Source organism: Vipera berus, assembly GCF_964194415.1.
Source record: "Vipera berus genome assembly, chromosome: 7".
Classification (NCBI taxonomy): Eukaryota; Metazoa; Chordata; class Lepidosauria; order Squamata; family Viperidae; genus Vipera; species Vipera berus.
Genome location: NC_138209.1, coordinates 57024557 through 57047730, shown reverse-complemented (window position 1 = coordinate 57047730; position 23174 = coordinate 57024557). Strand labels below are relative to the sequence as shown.

At 37.9% G+C, this 23174-nt stretch overlaps 1 protein-coding gene across 2 annotated transcripts in view; it reads right to left on the bottom strand.

Annotated features, from left to right (window-relative positions):
- The window catches only part of LDB2 (LIM domain binding 2), a gene marked incomplete at both ends in the record, with an annotated part of 363255 nt that overhangs the window by 9711 nt on the left and 330370 nt on the right, over positions 1-23174 (bottom strand). The window contains 2 exons of one of the 2 annotated variants that reach the window (XM_081332081.1): positions 15099-15250; positions 17792-17915. In XM_081332081.1, the coding sequence (XP_081188207.1) occupies positions 15099-15250; positions 17792-17915 (276 nt within the window). The remainder of the gene's footprint in view (positions 1-15098; positions 15251-17791; positions 17916-23174) is intronic. The other variant, XM_081332082.1, reaches the window with a different exon arrangement.

The window sequence follows — 23174 nt, the reverse complement described above, 5'->3', positions numbered from 1 at the left end:
ACAATATCTAATTGGCTCAAGTTTGTACAAAGGAAAACTCAGTTAAATGTAAAAACCATAATAACAGACAATGGAACTGAGTTTGTTAATAAACAGTTCAATGAGCTGTTAGTTTCAGAGGGAATAGAGCATAGACGTACAGCTCCTTATAGACCTCAGCATAATGCATTTGTTGAACGGAGGGGCCAAACATTGCAAGCTATGATTAGATCTATGATTGAAGATTCTGGTTTACCTGATAGCTTATGGGGAGAAGCAGCAAAATGTGCTAATCATATTTTAAACAATGTGGTTAGTTCAGCTACAGGTAAAATTCCTTATACCTTATGGTATAAGAGAAAACCAAATCTTAGTTATATTCACACATTTGGGACACCTGCTTGGGTACATATTCCAAGTTCAATAAGAAATAAAGGAGAACATAGAGCTAAACAATTATTTTTTGTTGGCTATGAGTTAAACCATAAGTCTTATCGGTTCTGGGAGAAAGGTACTAAAAACATTTATTGTAGTTCTAGCGCTGTTTTTCAAGAACAGTCAGGCTGGGAAAGGGTAGAAGATATTGTATATATTCCTCAACAAGATTTAACTAACTCCTCAAATGAAAGTGATAAAGAAGAGGAGGAACCTGCTAGAGAGATCAAACAAGAACCACTGATAGTGGAGACAGGAGAGGAAGAAGATAATAATGTAAATGTACCTATAAGTCCAATAATTCTCAGAAGGTCTAACAGGGAAAGACGACAGCCTGATCGTTTCGAGGCAGGTTTAATTTGTCAAATAGACATTGAACCTTCTAATGTTGAAGAAATAAAAATGTATCCTGAGAATGAAAGAAAGAATTGGAAAGTAGCTATGGATAAAGAAATAAAGTCTTTGCAAGATCTTAATGTTTATCAAGAGGTTAAAATACCTAAAACAGAAAAGTTAATTGGATGTAAATGGGTTTTTAAACTGAAAGAAAGTGTTACAGGAGAGGTAATACATAAAGCAAGATTAGTTGCTCAAGGATTTGCACAGAATAATAGTGATTATGATGAAGTATTTTCCCCAACGTTAAGAGCTTCCACTCTTAGGGCTGCTTTAGTTTGGGCAGCAAATAAGAATTATAGTATAAAACATGTAGATATTGAAACTGCTTATTTGCATGCAACATTAAACTATGATATATATATGAAAGTTCCATCAGGAATAGAAAGTAAGGTAGGGTACTGTTGGAAACTGAATAAGAGTTTGTATGGTTTAAAACAGTCAGGTTATGAGTGGAATAGATGTTTAGTAAAAGAGTTAAATAGTTTGGGATTTAAAGCTAGTATTGCAGATCCTTGTTTATTTATAAAACAGCAAAATAGTGAATTATCATTGTTATTATTATTCACTGATGATATTGCTATTATAGCAAAAGATGAAACAGAAACTGAAAGAATAATTTCAGGGTTAAAAAGAAAATTTAGAGTAAAAGATCTAGGAGCTATTAGTCATTATCTAGGGCTGGATATTGTCAGGACTAGTAAAGGATTTAAACTGTCTCAAGCTAAGAAAATTAATGGTTTGCTGAAACGTTATAATATGGAAAACTGTAAACCAGTAAAAACACCTATGGTTCAAGGTTTTGAGAGTTCAGCAGATAACAGCAATGTCTTTGATAAAAAGATATATCAATCATTAATAGGCAGCTTGATGTATTTATGTAACTGGTCAAGACCTGACATAGCATTTACAGTTAATCATTTAGCTAGATATTGTGAGAATCCTACAACCAGATGTTGGCAAGGTGCGAAAAGAGTTTTAAGATATTTGAAGCACACCATACATTATTCTCTATATCTAGAGCCAACAAAGGAATTGGAACTAAAAGCATTTGCAGATGCTAGTTTTGCATCTGATACTGTAACCAGGAAATCCACTTCAGGATTGGTTGTATTATTGGGAAACGCTTTAGTAGGATGGAGGTCTAACAGACAGAAGCATATAAGCTTATCAACAACTGAATCCGAATTTTCTTGTTTATCTTTATTATGTACTGAGCTATTGGTATGGAAACAATTATTGTTTGATATGGGTTTAAATTGTAATGAACCAATAAAAGTGTATGAAGACAATCAAGCAGCTATAAAATTAGCAACTAATGCTGCAGTGAAAACTAGATCAAAACATACGGATCTACGGTATCTAAATGTCAGACAATGTGTTAAAGATAATTTGATTAAACTGGAATATTGTGCAACTGAAGATAATATTGCTGACCAGTTTACTAAGGCTCAGGGTGCTATAAAGCATAAATCTGTTTGTGATATGTGTAATTTGAGATTGTAAAAATATATGTATAATATGCCACCCAAAAGGGGAGATTGTTAGAGATTAAACTTGATTTGGGTGACAATATTATATAATGGAGTAAAAGTACCTTTAAGGAGTTAAACGGTCTAAGGGTGTGGCTGTAATTATTCCACATAAAAGAGAGTTAGATGTTACACGTAGCTGCTCTTGTATATGTGTTTGATGTTAGTGTTTGGATACCTCTTGTTCTCTTGTTTGCTAACTTGATATTTATTCTCTCAAGAATCAACTGCTTGCTACAGTGTATATTGTTTTTGATATTGGTAAGCAGCTTTTGTATTTTGATACTATGTTTTTTATGGACTGACTTTTATGTGCATGATACTGGATTGATACTTGGACTATTTCTTACTGTGTTTCTTTTTGTTGTCTGAGTAAAAATAAGTTATAAAACTCGTGTTAGTGCATTACTGTTTGCCTAAAAGTCCCAGTACAACTTCCACTGTGTATTAATAATACTCTGTTAAACAAACCATTTTTTCAACAACATATCCTAACAACAGTGATGGAAAAGATTGATGACGATTTATTATTGGTCCAGCATAGAGAGATGGAGTTTGCTGTGAGAATTAGAGGGTTGAAGGAAGACCCTAAGGAAAATTTGAAAAAAGTAGTTTCAGAAGCTCTTGAACAGGTTCTGGGGTGCTCAGCAGAAGATATTATGGTGGATATAGATAAAATATTTCGTGTTAATTCGTGGATTGCAAGACAAAGGAAGCTACCTAGAGATGTGGTGGTTTATTTTACAAAGAGAGCAATTAGAAATGAGGTTATTCAAGCCTTTTATAATAACAAATTTACAGTTGCAGAGCAAGAAGTTTTAATTTTAAAAGAGATCCCTCCAAGAATTTTAAGGAGAAGGAAGGAGTTTGCTTTTCTGGCAGAAGAATTAAGAAGACGGGATATCCAGTTCAGATGGGAGATCCCAGTAGGTATGGTGGTGATGCACGTAGGCACGAGATACCATCTTCTCACAGTTTTACAGGCACATGATTTTTATGCCAATATTTTGAAGGCAGGCCCCATACCACTTCTGGAATCTAAAAGGAAGAATGGCAAAGGAGAGCGTCAACCAAAAAGTGAGAGTATACAAGGTGCTGAAGGAGTTATGCAGTTGAAAGATGGAGAATTCCAGAAAGCTACAGGAGTGGATCAGATTTCAGTACCAACGGAGGAGGTCAGAGACCAAAGAATGACACGCGCTGCAGTTAGACGAATGAGACAAGAGCAAGAACAGCAGAGAGCTATGATTGCATCTCAAAAACTTACTTACAGTGAAGCAGTGGGAGGAGCGAAGCCAAAGAGAGTGCAGGTGATGTTGGAAGAGGCACTCCAAAAGCTTCAGGTGGCAAAAGATGGCGACAAAGCTTCTAACCTGGAATGTTAATGGTCTAAATTCACCACATAACAGAAAGAAAGTATTTCAATATCTAAAGCAATTTAAAAACGATGTTATTTGCTTACAGGAAACACATATTCGAGTGGTTGATCAAAAGTACTTGGTAAACTTTAGGTTGGGCACACAGTTTATCGCTTCTGCGCCTGATAAGAAAAATGGAGTTGTTATTTATGTCAAGAATACTTTAACAGCGAGTTTAATTGAAGCAGACAAACAAGGAAGAAATGTTATAATTGAATTATTAATAGAAGACAAGAAAATGCTTTTGGTTGGATTATATGCTCCTAATCAACAGCAAGGAGATTTTTACAATTTATTACACAGCAAGATTATTCAGTGGGATTATAAATCTTGTATTTTTATGGGAGATTGGAATGGCGTCTTGGATGTACAAATGGACAAGGGAGGTCTTTTTAAAAGCACGCCAAGTCATGCTAAACTGCCTAAATCTTTTTTCGAGATGAAGGATGACTTGGAATTGAGAGATGTTTGGAGAGAAAGGAACTTGCAAGAAAAAGACTTTACTTTTTTCTCTGACAGGCATCAATCTTTCTCCAGGATCGACTTTGTATTAATTACTAATGATTTTTTTCTAGGATTAAGAAGATCAAGATTTGTCCAAGAACTATATCTGATCATAGTCCAGTATGGTTGGAGATAGAAAAAGATAATGGAGACAGACGGTCTTGGCGTTTAAATGAAAATTTGTTTAGATATCAGGAAAATGTGGAAAAGTGTAAAAAACAGATGAAAGAATTTTTTTTAAAATTAATATGCATAAAGGTACTTCTATTGAGATGGTTTGGGATGCAAGTAAAGCCTATATGAGAGGTGTATTAATATATTTGAACAATAAACATAGACGTAAGTTGGAATTTAAGAGGAAAGAATTAGAGGATGAAATTAAGGAAAAAGAAAAGGCTTTAATTCTGAATCCATCTGATGGGAAGATCAAAGAGGTAATTACCTTACTAAGGGGTCAGTTTGATATGTTAATGGCAGATCAAGTGGCAACTAACCTACGGTATGCTAGACATAACACTTTTTGTAATGCTAATAAACCGGGTAGATGGTTAGCTTACTTGTTAAGGAAGAAGCAAAGAGCTTGCAATATAGATAGAATAGAACATAAGGGTAAAGTAGTGTATCAGCAGAATCTTATTAAAAAGACTTGTTGATTTTTATTCTAAGTTGTATGCTAGAGATAAGATTAGAGATGTAGATATAGATGGATACTTGATGAATGCTAATATTCCTGTTCTTACGCAAGAACAAAAGGAAGGGATGAACCAATTGATAACTGATGAAGAAATGTTTCTAGCAATTAAACAATTAAAAGTGGGTAAAGCACCAGGGACTGACGGTTTGACTGCCGTTTATTATAAAAATTTACAGTTAGAAATGGTGGAACCCTTCAGAGAATTGTTTAAGACAATTCAATTGGGAGGAGGAGTGCCTCCATCGTGGAAAACTGCCTTTATTTCGTTGATCCCAAAGGAAGATCAGGATGCTACCCAAGCCAAAAACTACAGACCAATATCGCTTTTAAATACTGACTATAAGATATTTGCAAAAATTTTAGCCAATAGATTAATGAAGGTAATGCAACAAGTGATTCATAGTGATCAAACTGGATTTATAAGTGGTAGACAAATGAAGAATAATGTGAGACATATTGTAGATCTATTGGAATTCTTGGAAAGAAATAATCAGATCCCTGCAGCGCTGATCTTTTTGGATGCGGAAAAAGCTTTTGATCAATTGGACTGGCAATTTTTGATGAAAGTATTAGAGAAAATGGAATTTGGGGAAAAATTTTTACAACCTATTAGGGCAATATATCAGAAGCAAACAGCTCGTATAATAGTAAATAACAGTTTGACAGAATCATGCAATATTGAAAAGGGTACAAGACACCTTTATTGTTTGTTTTAACATTGGAAATATTACTGATTAAAATATGAGATTCAAATAAAATTAGGGGAATTCAAATAAGAGATCAGGATTACAGATTGAGGGCGTTTGCGGACGACCTGGTTATTACAGTAACTCAGCCGGATTACTCAGTTGTAGAATTGATGGAGATAATAATGTTATATGGGAAAGTTTCTGGATTTAAGATAAACACACAAAAACTAAAATATTGTCTAAGAATACGACTGTACCACAAAAGGCTGCTCTAGAAGAGCTAACGGGATTTGAAATAGTTAAAAAGATTAAATATTTGGGGATATATCTGTCAGCCACGAGTTAAATTTAAGATAATGCAAGATACGCGTGAAAGAGGTGGTCTTAAAATGCCTAATTTTAAATTATATTATGAGGCTGCTGCTTTGTCATCGATAAGTGACTGGTTTAATTTAACACAAGGGAGATTATTAAATCTTGAGGGTCATGATTTGTTATTTGGTTGGCATGCATATTTATTGTATGATAAGAAGGTGGATAATGTGTTTAAGATACATATTTTAAGGTATGCTCTGTTGCGAGTTTGGAAAAAGTATAGACATAAGTTAAATTATAAGATACCAATTTGGGCAATACCTAAACATGCAATAGAAAATATAAATGTGGGATTCAAACAGGATGAGACTACATATAAGGAAATTTTAAGTCTAGAAATGAAAGTATGGCAATTAAAGCCATATAATATTTTAAAAGAAGAAAAGATTGTACAAACTTGGTTTCAGTATGGGCAATTACAGGCAAGATGGAAAGAGGACCAGAAAGCTGGCTTTTTGATGACTGATGAAAATTTGGTAAAACAAATTAGAGATCAAGGTCAAGCACATACTAAAAGGATATATAATGCATTGATAGAATTTTTTTTATTAAAAAGTTTTAGAATACATTTTAGCTTTAACAAACAACAAAAACAAAACAAACAAAAAAAAGAAGCCCCCCCCAGCCCCCTTCCCTCCCACCCTCCCCAGCCCTCCCCAACCCCACCCTCCCTTTCCCCTCCCCCCCACTTCCCAGAGCAGAATACAGGGTATAAGAATACAAACAATCATAATCTAGCTTACGCAAACAATCCTGAACTATATAGACTATCGAACTTTAACTCATATAGATAAACTCCAAACATATATATATATCATATCAATAATTATTCAAAAACAATATAATACTTTTCAATCTACCCAATAAAAACAATCACAAATAAAACAATTTATATCAATTGTCTAACGCTGTTCTTCTTCCCAACTAAGCTTTAAATTCATATTATCCTGATACTCCAATATTGCCCATAAAAGTATTACAAATTAATTTCAAACACACATAAAACAATTTATATCAGTTTTATAAAACTATTCTTCTATCCAACTAAACTTTAACATACTAAAACCAAATTAATACAACCTTTCCTTCTCCTAATATATTATACAACTTAAAATACCATACACTACCTTCCAGGCTTAAAACTTTCCATCCAAATAACAAAGCATAACCTACAGAATATCAATAAACACTACTACAAATCTTCCCAATTAAATTTTCATAATCATCTTAAAACTAAAGCAACACAAAATATTATATAATTATTTTATAAGGGTGAAAAATAAATCCCCACATACTTAATCCTTCTAGCATCTTTATTACATTATTATCTCTTACAATTATGCAACTAAATCCTCAGGTTTGCTTCATTCTTCCAGAAGCAGCACACCTCTTCCAATTTCTGGCCTTCTCCCGTGGTGATGAAATTTGACCCACTCCTGTAGCTTTCACATCTGTCTGCGTTAACCCTTCAACATCTTGTGGATTCTCTCTGGAACGTTGAGGCTCTGTCACCTTTTTTCTTTGTAGTCTCCAAAGACGATATGGGGATTGCTTTTAAAACATTACTGTAAAAGTCACGTGCCTGAGCCACCGTGGTAAGACAATGCCTCGTACCTTCATAAGTCACCACCATACCCATCTAAACTTAATATCACGTCGTCTCAATTCTTGTGTCAAAAAAGCAAATTCCTTCCTTTTTCTTAAAATTCTTGCAGGAATCTCTTTTAAAATCATAACTTTTTGCTCATCCATTACAAAATCAATATTATAGGAGGCCTGGATAACTTCATTTCTAATCTTTCTCTTTGTGAAATAAACCACCACATCTCTGGGTAATTTCCTTTGTCTTGCAATCCACGAATTAACACGGAAGATTTTATCTATATCTTCCATTATTTCATCTGCTGGTCGCTCCAACACCCCTTCCAAAACCTCAGAAACCATTTTCGTCAAATTTTCCTTAGGATTTTCTTTTAGGCCTCTGATTCTCAAAGCAAGCTCCATCTGAGAATACTGTGTCGAAATCAAATCATAATCCATTTTCGCTATCATATTTTCAGTTTCTGTCATTTTGGCTTCCATTCTAGTATCATTTTGAACAAGATCTTCCACTTTTTCATCCAAAATCTCAATGCATTTAGCCATATTTAACGTTGCAGATGTGATGTCTGCTCTCATTTCTGCTAATTTCTCTGTAAACTTCTCCTCCAACTTTTTCTCCATTATCTCAACAAATTGTTGCATTTGCTTTTCCATAGTTTCTTGGAGCAAACTCTGCAAATCTTTTACTGTAAAAGCTGATACAGATTCAGATGCAGAGGACAATAAAGTTTTCGCCAAAGACTGCTGCCTCAGGGCAGGAACTTTAGAAGATATAGCCGCCATTTTCACCCTCTATTGTTAACTACTCACTTTCACATGCAGATTCAGCAAAGTCCATTGAGTTAAAGATCAAAACATCATCTTCACCAAAATCTCCTGCATCGCTCTGCCTGCGTCCTCGTTCTCATAAGCTCTTCCTTGCTAGCAGGGATGGTTGCGAACGCCCTGTTCTGCTCCAAAAAACCCGGAGCAGAGATGCCTCGCAGTCTGGAGCATGCCTAGGCTTCGGGGGGGCTCAATCCTTCCGCCACCAAAACTCTAAGTTCTGGCGGCCCCGGAGAGCTCTACCCCTACCTGGACGCTCACCCCCTCCTCTTCTCCCGAGGTGGGGGCTTCCAAGCCGCCGAACAGCTGATCGGCGCTGTTTTCGGTGGCTCTACGGAGCCGCGAGGCTGACAGCCAAGAAATGGCTGCCTCCGGCGTCGCCTTGCCATCCAGAAGTGATGCATTGATAGAAATTGACTCAGAAACGGAACTTGTTAAAGATTGTATGATAAAGTGGGCCCAGAATTTTCAAGAAGTTATAACAATGGACACTTGGGAAAAGATCTGGGTTAGAAATGTAAAATTTACACAGGCCCAAAACTTAAGAGAGAATTTTTATAAAATGTTTTATAGGTGGCACTTAGACCCTAAAAAAATAGCAAGTATGTATCCGAACTGCCAGCCCAAATGTTGGAGGTGTGGTTGTGAGGATGCAACATATTTTCATATATGGTAGACTTGTAAAAAGGTTAAAGCCTTTTGCATTAAAATTTGGTGGAATATGCAAAAGATATTTAAGAAAAGGATAAAGTTTTCTCCGCAATTGTTTTTATTGGGTATTATTACAGATACTACTGTCATAGACACTAAGTTGATGTTGCATCTAATTACGGCGGCAAGACTTTTAGTTGCGCAATACTGGAAGAAGGAGGAATTGCCGACTATAGAAGAGTGGACTTTGAAAGTTTCCAACTTGGCGGAAATGGCAAAGATTTCGGCATATTTGAAAGATCAATCGCAACAGAGATATATTGTGGAATGGAGAAGATGGATTGAATATATTCAGAATAAATATGGGACTAAAAAGTTTCATTTAGCATTTGAATAAGTAGTGGATTTTTATGATGTATGATTAGTTATTTGTTACTTTATTAATATTATGACTATGGAGAGTTAAAGTCCGATAGAACTTAATGTTATCCCTTATCTCTGCCTTGCCCAACATTGTCTGAATCTGACCTAAAACCTGGGTGATTCCAAGTTGCTTTTTGGAGATTTGGTGCAGAATTGAGAATGATTTGCTCATAGGAAGCCTCCTGCAACTGTACCCAGTTCAGCCACTTTGATGCCACTTTGGTGGCTGATTCTCGGAATGCCTGTGGTTGGAACCTGTGGCTTATGTTAAGTCTGGGGTTAGTATCTGAGTGTGGCAAACCTAATGGGACTTACCACAGCTTGAAAAGCATTGCATTTGCATTTTGCCATGTATGGCATAGTGCCATTTAATCTATAACATTATAAATTGTGATTTAATATTCTTGTAAGAAAAAAAAATGTTGGGTGGGAATTTCCCTTCTTCTGATGCATTACCCACCCTCTCTTATTAGTACACCATGGTTTCTCAAGCACAATGTTAAGGTGTGTGGACTTCAACTCCCAGAATTCCCTAGACAGCCATGTATTACACCATTTACAATTTACCAGAGCCAACTCCTTGGTCTGCTAACCCTGACAGACCACATCTATAGCCAACCATCATTCTCCATTATGCCCTAACCAAGTTTTATAAAACAGGCTCAATGTTTGTTATAATGTAGAACTATTTCAAGGAAGAAATGCTTGATGGATCTCATCTCTTATAATACAAGGTTCTCTCTAATGCTGCAAGGAAGAAGTAAATGGGCGGGGTGGGAGGAGAGGGGAGAATAGAATAAAAGTTCCTGGCAACTAAGCTGAAGGAAACTTAAGCATAAAAGACTTTGGATTGCATTTACTTGTCCCAGAGTAGAACCTTAAAGACACCCTCCAATTCAACCACACCTTATCTTCACTAACTAGTTCTGTATAATGGCCACCAACCTCTGAAGAGGACTGAAAGTGACTCCATTTAAAAGCCCTCAATGTTTCTCCTTAAATTGGCCTGTGGAGTCACTGTTGTCAAATGAAAAACACCATTCCCTTCCAGAGATGAGGCTGCAGATCAGGAGTGCTTCTAGCTCCTGTTTATGGAATGATAAGTAGAATCCAAGAATTCACCCTTTGGATTCTGTTTTTGCACAGGTACACACATAGCTTGGGCTAATCAGGTCAAATTTAGCTACATTTCAACATTAAACAAAGCAAAAGGTGAAGATCAGCATTTTCAGGCCCGCCCATTAATAAAATACAGCCTGCAAGTTATGTAGAATAACCCACCACTGCAATCCTGGGTATGTCAATTCAGTGTTGTTGTTGTTAGCTGCGAAGTCGTGTCCGACCCATCGCGACCCTATGGACAACATTCCTCCAGGCCTTCCTGTCCTCTACCATCTTCTGGAGTCCATTTAAGCTCACGCCTACTGCTTCAGTGACTCCATCCAGCCACCTCATTCTCTGTCGTCCCCTTCTTCTATTGCCCTCGATCTTTCCCAGCATTAGGCTCTTCTCCAGTGAGTCCTTCCTTCTCATTAGGTGGCCAAAGTATTTGAGTTTTAGCTTCAGGATCTGGCCTTTTAAAGAGCAGTCTGGATTGATCTCCTCTAGGACTGACCGGTTTGATCGCCTTACAGTCCAAGGGACTCGCAGGAGTCTTCTCCAGCACCATAGTTCAAAGGCCTTAATTCTTTGGCACTCAGCCTTTCTTATGGTCCAACTTTCACTGCCATACATAGCAACTGGGAAGACCATAGCCTTGACTATACGCACTTTTGTTGACAGGGTGATGTCTCTGCTTTTTAGTGTGCTGTCTAGATTTGCCATGGCTTTCCTCCCCAGGAGCAAGCGTCTTTTAATTTGCAGTGATCTTGGAGCCCAGGAAAATAAAATCTGTCACTACCTCCATTTCTTCCCCATCTATTTGCCAGGAATTGAGAGGGCCAGATGCCATGATCTTGGTTTTCTTAATGTTAAGTTTCAACCCAAGTTTTGCACTCTCCTTCTTCACCCGCAACAAGAGGCTCTTTAGTTCTTCTTCACTTTCTGCCATTAGAGTGGTATCATCTGCGTATCTTAGGTTGTTGATATTTCTTCCGGCAATCTTAATTCCAACTTTTGATTCATCTAGCCCTGCCTTTCTCATGATGTGCTCTGCATATAAGTTAAATAGGCAGGGCGACAGTATACAGCCTTGCCGGACTCCTTTCCCAATTTTGAACCAATCAGTGGTTCCATGTCCAGTTCTCACTGTTGCTTCTTGACCCGCATATAGGTTTCTCAAGAGACAATTAAGATGGTCTGGTACTCCCATCTCTTTAAGAACTTGCCACAGTTTGTTATGATCCACACAATCAAAGGCTTTAGCATAGTCAATGAAGCAGAAGTAGATGTTTTTCTGGAACTCCCTAGCTTTCTCCATGATCCAGCGTATGTTGGCAATTTGATCTCTAGTTCCTCTGCCTCTTCGAAATCCTGCCTGTACTTCTGGTAGTTCTTGATCCACATACTGCTGAAGTCTAGCTTGTAGGATTTTAAGCATGACTTTACTAGCATGAGAAATGAGTGCAATGGTGCAATAGTTTGAACATTCTTTGGCACTGCCTTTCTTTGGAATTGGAATGTAAACTGATCTTTTCCAATCCTGTGGCCACTGTTGAGTTTTCCAAATTTGCTGGCAAATTGAGTGTAGCACTTTTACTGCACTGTCTTTTAAGATTTTGAATAGCTCAGCTGGAATACTGTCACCTCCACTAGCTTTGTTGTTGCTCAGCTTTTCTAAGGGCCACTTCACTTCACATTCTAGGATGTCTGGCTCGAGGTCAGTGACCACCTCATTGTGATTATCAGGGACATTAAGCTCATTCTTGTATAGTTCTTCTGTGTAATTTTGCCACCTCTTCTTAATCTCTTCTGCCTCTGTTTGGTCCTTTATCATGCCCATTTTTGCATTAAACGTTCCCTTCATCTCTCCAATTTTCTTGAAAAGATCTCTGGTCCTCCCTATTCTATTGTTTTCTTCTATTTCTTTGCACTGTTCATTTAAGAAGGCATTCTTATCTCTTCTAGCTATTCTCTGGAATTCTGCATTCAATTGGGCATATCTATGTTTTTCTCCCTTGCCTTTCGCTTCCCTCCTTTCCTTAGCTATTTGCAAAGCTTCCTCAGACAGCCATTTTGCTTTCTTGCATTTCTTTTTCTTTGGGATGGTTTTGGTTGCTACCTGTTGTACAATGTTGCGAACCTCTGTCCATAGTTCTTCAGGCACTCAATTCAGTAAGAGGTCCAAATGAAGCATATTGGCAGAACTGTTGCTACTTCCTTGAGTACAAAAGTAGGAGGATCTTGTCAAGGCTAATATCCATGATTGTAGAGTCTGTTGGTAGGTTCTAGCAATTTAGGATCTAAAGGAACCATTCTGAGGTTTTGTTTCAGAACCTCTTGATGGACAGGAATAGAATAGAATAGAATAATAGAATAGAATAGAATAGAATAGAATAGAATAGAATAGAATAGAATAGAATAGAATAGAATAGAATAGAATAGAATAGAATAGAATAGAATAGAATAGAATAGAAGCTGGAAGGGAACTTGGAGGTCTTCTAGTCCAGCCCCCCACTCAAGCAGGAGAACCTATACCATCTCAGACAAGTGACTGTCTAACCTCTTCTTAAAAATCTCCAGTGATGGAGCGCCCACAATTTCTGGAGGCAAGCTGTTCCACTGGTTAATTGTCCTCACTGTCAGGAGGTTCCTCCTTAATTCCAGGTTGCTTCTCTCTTTGGTCAGTTTCCAACCATTGTTTCTTGTCCTGCCCTCTGGTGCTTTGGTGAATAACGTGACCCCCTCTTCTTTGTGGCAGCCCCTTAAATACTGGAATACTGCTATCATGTCTCCCCTATTTCTTCTTTTCTTAGACTAGCCAGACCCAAGTCCTGCAGCCATTCTTCATATGTTTAGTCTCCAGGCCTTTGATCATCTTAGTTGCTCTTCTCTGAATTTTTTCCAAGGTCTCAACATCTTTTTGTAGTATGGTGACCAGAACTGGTTGCAGTATTCCAGGTGTGGACTCACTAGGGTTTTATAAAGCGGTTGTCAGAACCCACTGCAATCCACATCTTAGGAAAGAAAAACTCTCGGAGACAAGATTGTCCAAGCAGGAACTTTTACTAAGACATAGATGACAGAGGATATAATAGACATGATCTGAAAACTGTCTCACAGATTGATATTTTTAAAGTGTCCCCGAGCAAAACCCCACCCCTCAGTCCATTTGGTCAGTCCTAGATCAGTCAAGTCTCAGGTGTCAAACCTTTCATGGGAAAAGGAGAACCATCAGTACATTTGCAACACAATTACTTCCTCCCCTTCACATTTCATCTGGAGATACGAGTCAGAATTCCCCCCACCACCTTTCTTGTTTGCTTGTAAATCAGATAGGGAGAGGATTTCCTTTCATTGGCAAGAGCCAGAATTCTCCCCATCCCCTTTCTTAGTTGTTTGTAGTTCAGAGGGAGAGGGTTTCTTCCATCGGTCTTTTTGTGATGGCCAACAGGCAGGCTGAATAAACAAACATTACATCTAAGGGAAAGAGATGGGGCAATAAACACCCTTGTCTTCTCTTTCCTCCTTGGGAATGGCAGAAACCTTTAAAGGGGGGAGGTGAGATTTGGGTTTGCACAGAGGAGTTAGAAATGAAATATAAATGGATTCTGACATCAGTACTAATATTTCATGTGATCTTGATTTTATGCCTGTTTATACAACCCAGGGTTGTATTAGCTTTTTTGGCTGCTGCTGCACACTGCTGGCTCATTCAGGAAAATGAAGACACTTTCTCACACTTAGAGCCAAATGTTTGGATGATGCTGGTGGAATCTCATGAAACCAGGTGGCTATAAAATGTTCACAGCAAATCCAGTTTTTCTTGAACTGGTAGGGAAGACAGTTTCTCTTGCTTCCTGAAGAATATGGTCATGCAAACTACTGAACAATAAGGATGATCTACTCTGCTTAAAAGCACATTAAAGTTATGGAGTAAGAAAAATGGTATTCATTATAGCATTGTCTATTCATCTTTCCAAAATAAGGTATAGGAGCAGAATCTGAATCCTGAGTGAGTGTGATCACCTGCGGGGGAGCAGAGACATGGAGGGACAATGCAATGATGTCATCATATAAATGTCATATAAATTGTTTGCATGGTAGCATCATGAGGTCAGCGTAGTTCCCAGCAGACATTTATGATTGCACCACTAGCCAAGAGTGCTTACCTGCCTTGCCCATCCTTTTTTCACAAATTGGATCCAGTTTCCATAGGTGTGCAGCAAAGCATGGGAGCATTGCAGAGCTCTATGGAGGGCAGGTAAAAGCCCCCTTGAGCCCAGCCCTTACCCACTGGCCAATACTAATAAGGCAACTTCTGAAACCCTGCTTGGTGCTTGAATAGGATGCCTGAGTCACTTGAGATCTCTATGTGGGAAGGAGTTGCTTAATGATTTGCAGCAGTTTTTGCTCTTTTAGGGATCCTGGCCTACAGATGGTCTTAGGTGAGGCCAAAAATGAAAAGGAGACTTACAGGTACCTGACTGGCAAGGCTCAGGTTCACTGCTGAGGCTTTCTTTTTGCTGTTGGTGCTGTTGATGTAATTCCCGACACTGCTGTTGGAGGTACTGCTGGTGGAATTTTTCCTTTTTCTCCGTTTGGTGCTGGGTTGTCTTGCAGGATCTGCTGTGGGAGAGAAGACTGAGATGTAGCACAAAGGCAGATACAGAGAGATGAAGGAGCCTGGCTGCCATGCATGAGTCTGTGCCATCTCAATTTCATTAAAAGGAGGCAGGCACAATGCTGAAAAAAACAGCTAACTATTGGGAAAGTTAATTTGAATCAAAAAGCACATATACAGTAGGGAAAAAAGGAACAGTTGTTTATAGTTTTGCTATCCATGATACAAAAATAATGCTCTGCTGTATGCTATTGTAATTCAGTATAGGTTGTATTGTGTTATGTTATAGTAGTGTTTCAAAACTTTAGCAACTTTAAGATATGTGGACTTCAACTTAGAATTCCCTAATCAACCATTCTGGCTGGAGAATTGAAATCCACATAACTTACCAAGGTTGGGAAATACTGTATCATAGTAATAATAATTTACAATCCTTACAAAAAGTTGCTTGCCTAGTCAACTGAGCAAAAAGAAGAGACAAATTGCCTGAATTCATAATGGGCACTGTCAAGAAACTAGATTACTTTGGCTCAGAGTCAGAAGAGAAACTTAAGATTTACGTCCATTCACTTTGCCCTCTAGAAGTCAATATAAGTATTAGCTTGCATGGGCTGCAGTTAGGAATTATTTATGAAAAGTTTTCTTCTGCTCTGGATAAATCCTGAAGTGGGAGGGTCGGAGAAATGCACTGAATCAAAAATGGTCTGTTTTCTACCAGAAATACCTCATAACAGGTGTACATAGAATTGTAGTGTTAGGAAGGAACTTGGAAGTGTTCCAGTTCAACCCCCTTCCCAGGGCAGAAGTCCTCATACCACCTTGGAGAAATGGTTGTCCAATCTTTTCTTGAAAACCACCAGTGACAGAGCACCAACACAGTTGGAAAAAATTCCCAGATTCTATTAGGCAAAATGACCAGTGATAATTTTAGGAAATACTATGGTCATATTTTTTTTTAGCTCTAGATGAACTTTTATATTCCCTATCTATGCAATTTCTTTATTTTTCTCCTTCTCTTTCTGTCCCCCATTCTCTTTTATTTTCCTCTAAGGCTACACTTAGTTTCATTCAAATTTATTACAATCAAAGACCAGTACACTTAAAAATGCTCAGAAGAGTATCTAGTTAAAAGTTTTAGAATAAAATAATACGTAACAAATAAAATCTGTATTGAAATCATAATTTGGCAGCCTATCTAATGGTTGCATGTAAACAAGAGCATGGCCTGAGCTATAATGTAGTAACAGTCCTTAAACTGTGAAGGCCTATAGTTATTAGGTACTAAAATACAACAAGGTGATAATATCAAAAGATTTGGAGAAGGGCGGTATATAAAAACAAATAAATAAAATAAATAAAATAAATAAATAAATAATGGTTAAAATGGATTATTCATCAGATTCTGGCAAATCTTTAGTACTGCTGCAGCTACATTTAGTCATTTGTTACTACATCTTGCTGAACCATTCATAAAGCCACAATAGCAAATGAATGATAAAATGTGAAAATGGAATTAAAATAACTAATTGTGCTACATGGCTGACTGAAGAGGTAGTCAAGGGATGAAAAGAGTGTTGTGACAGCACACACGAAAGGGATGGAGCTTGCCTTGGGAGGGAGGGACATTGCTTTCATCATTTGGATGAAAGGCCTCTAAAAACAGGACACCACAAAACATTTGCATGTAAACGTGGAAAAGATTTGCATATTTAAATATATCTAAAGACAGCCATGGCACCTTCTGGAACCATGACAATCCTAGAAACTTCAGGAAAGAGGGATCTATTTGCAGGAGTAGAGCACAGAACAATTGCCTTCCTGTCTCCTTCTTCTCCTTCCTCTCTTCTGGACATGCCAAACATCAGGCCACAGCCACTGGGCTGAGTGGGAATTTATTCTCTTCTGGGGGAGGGGGAAGATCAACTACATCTGGTGCTGCATGGTGGATGAAAGGCTAAAAGGCCCACCTGAACTACTTCTCACCCTTCTTCATGGTAAGGCCAGTGTTGATTAAGTTTAACTTCAGGCACAATCTAAAAGTTTCAGCCTCAACCATTTTTATACTAGATGTTCTTAACTCTGCATGCTGCAAAACATCTTGGGAATGTCTCCTACATATTTTAGGAATTGTGCATTTGGGGCAACCTCCACAATGGATGGCATGCTAATTTCAAAAGCAATTGGATCTCCATACCTCTTTTTGATGGTGTAGGATTACACCTGTATGTGGTCCAGAAGTTCTGCATGCAACTAAGAAGTTGGTTGGAGAAGTAGCTCCAGGTGCAGAACATATTTTATGCCACTATTATATAATGCACACCATTTGTACAATGACAATCATCATGTGCATGAAGTCATGTACCCACTTTCTCCATCCCCCTCTCACAGAAATGCTAACGTTCAAGGAATCCAATAATTCTACTGAAACAATAATTAGAGTGAATATCTGCAGGATAGTCACAGGACTTTCAATAGTACAATGTTCCATGTTCTTAAATTCTTACTCTTTCACCCACTTAGAATCAGAGACTAGAGAGAATTCCTACCTGGAGGTGCCACCATCCGCTGCCATTTTTGAAACAAACATGTTTTCAAGCAGTCCCGAGGACTTAAATTATACGTTTTATGTCTTGACATTAGTTCTTGCATTGGTTCCAATATTAAACACAACTGCAAAGAAGGAACAGGAAAAAAAACATTTTTTGGACACTTCAAGATTCAACCATTTCTTTCATTGCTCTCAAATGATCAAGGGTTTCAAAGATGGATTACAGGTTTATTTTGTTGCAAATAAATATGAAGTGACAGTATAACCTTTTTGTTATTTGGATTTTAATCACATCAGAAAATTCCCACTTCTACTGTCCAGGCCAGGTTTACAAAGGTGTTCCCCAATGTATGGTTGCCTTCACCATCCCTGTTTCCCACCTAACCAAATGACCCCTACCTCCATTCCCCCCATTCTCCCCTCCCCCACAGGACCTAACCCAAGAGCTTCACAGCTCTTGTGCTAGCTCTTGGCGTAGAAGAACAAGTACACAATAAACCTCTCTGGGTGGAAAGCCAGTGCTATCTCCGCTTACTTTAAAGGTGCAAGGAAAGAATGGCAAAGTACCAGAGTACCCAGATTTCAACTGGGGGAAAACAAAGTCTCTCCAAGATCCTTCAGGCCTTCTCCAAGAAGGGGTGACAATATCTAATGGGCTATCATGGAAAAGAGGGTTACAGTCTATCCTCCAAAACATCTGAGGTCAGGAGAAGAAGTAGTGGATGAAAACTAATCAAGGATAGAAGCAACCTAGAACTAAAGATTGTTGTATCTGTTTTTTAAAAAAAACTTGTGAACCGCCCTGAGTCCTACGGGAGAAGGGCGGTATATAAATTGAAATAATAATAATAATAATAATAATAATAATAATAATAATAATAATAATAATAATAATAATAATTAATAATAATAATAATAATAATAATAATAATAATAATAATAATAATAATAATAATAATAATAATAATAATAATGAGAAATTGCCTTTCAGTGAGAACAATTAATCAGTGGAACAACCTGCCCCCAGAAGTTGTGGGTGATTCAACATTGGAGATTTTTAAGAAGAGAATGGATAGCCATTTGTCTAATGGGGGACTTTAACTGGGAGATAAACTCTGCATCAAGTGGGAGATTGAATAGGTTCCTGAACAACCTAGCTGACAACTTTGTCATTCAAAGGTAGAGGAGGGAACTAGAGGGACAGCTATACTGTACCTAATTCTTACTAACAAAGAAGAAGTGATTAGACTTCTGGGTGGCAAGGCTCTGTCAATGGCGGTCATTCCGACCATCAGCCCCGTTGATTCCGTTTAAATCGCAAAAACAGCAACAATCAGCTGTTTCACGGTTTGGGAACCCCCCTCGAGAGAAGAGGGGAGGGTGAGCATTCAGGTAGAGGTAGAGCTCCCTTAGACCCCCAGAATGATTAATCTGGGGGCCGAAGGGTGAGAGCTCCCTTGGAGCCTGAATTTAACTCCGGACTCGGGGACTCCTCTGTTTTAAGGCTTTAGAACAGAGCAGGACGCTGCAACCATCCCTGCATTCAATACTGAACTTTGGATTACTCGGACGTAGGCAGAGCTGAGCAGGAGAATTTTGAAATAGTAAGTACATGATCTTTAACTCCGGGCTGCTACTTTTTTTTTCTTCTCCAAAGTTTAATTTAAAAGAAAGGGAGGAAGATGGTGCCGGAATGAATTTTTAGAAGAAAGTGGGTCTCTAAAAGCTGTAAAAGACTCCTTTTAAAACATTTGAAGCTGGTATAAAAGAGATTTAAAAGATTTGGAGATTTAAAAGGGAAGTAACAAAGTTGCAACTTGGGTTTCTAAGCTAAATCGTGACTTTCTTATAAGGATTGGGTGGAAAAGTGAAAGTGAGAAATGAAAGTTAATGGGTGTTAAAATGGCTTCTAAACTGCCTAGAGCTCCCATTTCCAGAAGCGCGGAGGCATCACCAGTTCAACAACAATCTGCACTTCAGACTTTGATGCCATCCCCCACAGCACCCACACCAACACTAACATTAAAAGATTTACAACAGGCCTTAAAACTTCAATCTGAGCAAATAGCGGAGCTCATTAATGAGAAAAATAAGGAAATAAGAGAGGATATTTTACTGGCATTTCAGGGGCTGGCAGTTTGTATTGAGCGTTTGGATGAACGCGTGGAGGAAGTTAACAAAAGTAACTTGATACTGGAAGCTAAAATGTGCGAAGCTGAGAATAAAATGGATAAGATTGATGATGAGATGGTAATGATACAATATAGAGACATGGAGTTTGCCTTGAGGACAAGAGGTCTGAAAGAAAACCCACAAGAAAACCTGGAAGAGATATTAGCAAAGGCTGTGGTGCCTATATTGGGATGGCGAGTTGAAGATTTTATAATGGAAATAGATAAAATATTTCGTGTCAACTCCTGGATTGCTAGGCAAAGAAATTTACCAAGAGATGTGGTTGCTTATTTTACAAAGAGAACGATCAGAAATGCGATTATTCAAGCTTTTTATCATAACAGATTTAAAGTGGCTGATCAAGAGGACTTAATTTTGAAAGAAATTCCACCAAGAATTTTAAGAAAAAGGAAAGAGTTTGTTTTCTTGGCAGATGAATTAAAAAAATGACAGATCCAGTTCAGATGGGAGATACCAACTGGGATAGTGGTGAATTATGCAGGTACAAGATATCGTCTTAATACAGTTCTGAAGGCACGAGATTTTTATTGTAATGTACTGAAAGCAGGTTCATTGCCACCCCCAGAATTTAAAAGGGGAAAGGAAGAAGGAGCATGACAGGCACAAATGGAAGGCATACAGCAAGCTGAAGAAATCACCTCGCTGATTGTAAAAGAAGTACAGCAAACTCTGGAAACTGTGCAACCCCTGGCACCATTAGAAGAACTAAAGAGTCAAAGAATGACACGGGCTGCAACCAGACGAAAGGAACAACAACAAGAACAACAGAAACAGTATCCTATAATCACAGTTCAAGAATCCATTAACAATGAAGCAGTGGGAGGAGCAAGACCAAAGAGGCAGGTGCTTATGGATCTGCAAGATACGCTCCAAAAGCTTCAAGTCGCAAAAGATGGTGACAAAGTTTCTAACATGGAATGTTAATGGTTTAAACTCTCCACAAAAGAGAAAGAAAATATTTCAGTATTTAAAACAATTTAAAAATGATGTTATATGTTTGCAGGAAACGCATATTCATGTAGCAGATCAAAAATATTTGAAAAATTCCAGATTGGGTATACAATTTACTGCATCTGCTCCAGACAAGAAAAACGGAGTAGTTATTTATGTGAAGAAGGACTTAACAGCTAATCTAATTGAAGCAGATAAACAAGGAAGATATATTATAATTGAACTTTTAATAGAAGGGAAGAAAACACTTTTAATTGGAATTTGTTGTTGTTGTTAGTTGCGAAGCCGTGTCCAACCCATCGCGACCCTATGGACAATGTTCCTCCAGGCTTTCCTGTCCTCTACCATCTTCTGGAGTCCATTTAAGCTCACGCCTACTGCTTCAGTAACTCCATCCAGCCACCTCATTCTCTGTTGTCCCCTTCTTCTATTGCCCTCAATCTTTCCCAGCATTAGGCTCTTCTCCAGTGAGTCCTTCCTCCTCATTAGGTGGCCAAAGTATTTGAGTTTTAGCTTCAGGATCTGGCCTTCTAAAGAGCAGTCAGGGTTGATCTCCTCTAGGACTGACCGGTTTGATCGCCTTGCAGTCCAAGGGACTCGCAGGAGTCTTCTCCAGCACCAGAGTTCAAAGGCCTCAATTCTTTTGCGCTCAGCCTTTCTTATGGTCCAACTTTCACTGCCATACATTGCAACTGGGAAGACCATAGCCTTGACTATACGCACTTTTGTTGACAGGGTGATGTCTCTGCTTTTTAGTGTGCTGTCTAGATTTGCCATGGCTTTCCTCCCGAGGAGCAAGCGTCTTTTAATTTCTTGACTACAGTCCCCATGTGCAGTGATCTTGGAACCCAGGAAAATAAAATCTGTCACTACCTCCATTTCTTCCCCATCTATTTGCCAGGAATTGAGAGGGCCAGATGCCATGATCTTGGTTTTCTTAATGTTTAGTTTCAACCCAAGTTTTGCACTCTCCTTCTTCACCCGCAACAAGAGACTCTTCAGTTCCTCTTCACTTTCTGCCATTAGAGTGGTATCATCTGCTTAATTGGAATATATGCACCCAATCAACAGCAAGGAGAATTTTACAAACTTCTTCATAATAAAATAATTCAATGGGATTATAAATCGTGTATTTTAATGGGAGACTGGAATGGAGTGTTGGACACACAAAAAGATAAAAAGGACCTTTTAAAAGTACTCCAATCATGCTAGATTGCCTAAATATTTTTTTGATATGAAAGATGATTTGGAACTGAGAGCTGTCTGGAGAGAATGAAACGTGGAGGAAAGGGATTTTACTTTTTTTTTCTGATAGACATCAGTTTTTTTCTAGGATTGATTTTGTACTAACCACTAATGATTTTTTTCTAGGGTTAAGAAGATTAAGATATGTCCAAGAACTTTATCAGACCACAGTCCAGTATGGATGGAACTGGACCAGGGGAAGGGAGACAGGACATCCTGGAGTTTAAATGAAAATTTGTTTAGATATGAGGAAAATGTGGAAGAATGTAAAAAACAAACAAAAGAATTTTTTTCCTATAAATATGCATAAGGGTACTCCAATTGAAATGGTTTGGGACGCACGTAAAGCTTATATGAGAGGAGTTCTAATATATTTGAATAATAAACATAGACGTAGATTGGAATATAAGCGTAAGGAGCTAGAGGAGGAAATAAAGATGAAAGAGAGGGCTTTTATTTTGAATCCATCTAACAAGAGGGTAAAAGAAGCAATTAATTTGTTAAGAGGGCAGTTTAACATGCTGATGGCAGATCAAGTGGCAACTAATTTATGATATGTTAAACATAATACCTTTTACAATGCTAATAAGCCAGGTAGGTGGCTAGCTTATCTGTTAAGGAAAAAACAAAAATCACGTAATATAGACAAAATAGTATATAAGGGTAAAGAGGTGTTTCAGCAAAATATTATTAAAAAGGTTTTTGTAGAATTTTATTCAAAATTATATGCTAGGGATACAATTCAAGGTTTAGATATAGATAGATATTTACAAGAAGTGAATACCCCTATACTTTACACAAGAGCAAAGGCAAATCAATTAATAACTGCTGAAGAAATTATTTTAGCAATTAAACAACTAAAAGTGGGTAAGGCACCTGGAACAGATGGTTTGATAGCTATTTATTATAAAAACTTACAATTAGAAATGGTGGAACCTTTAAAGGACTTATTTAGAACAATTAAATCTGGAGGAGAAGTGCCTCCATCCTGG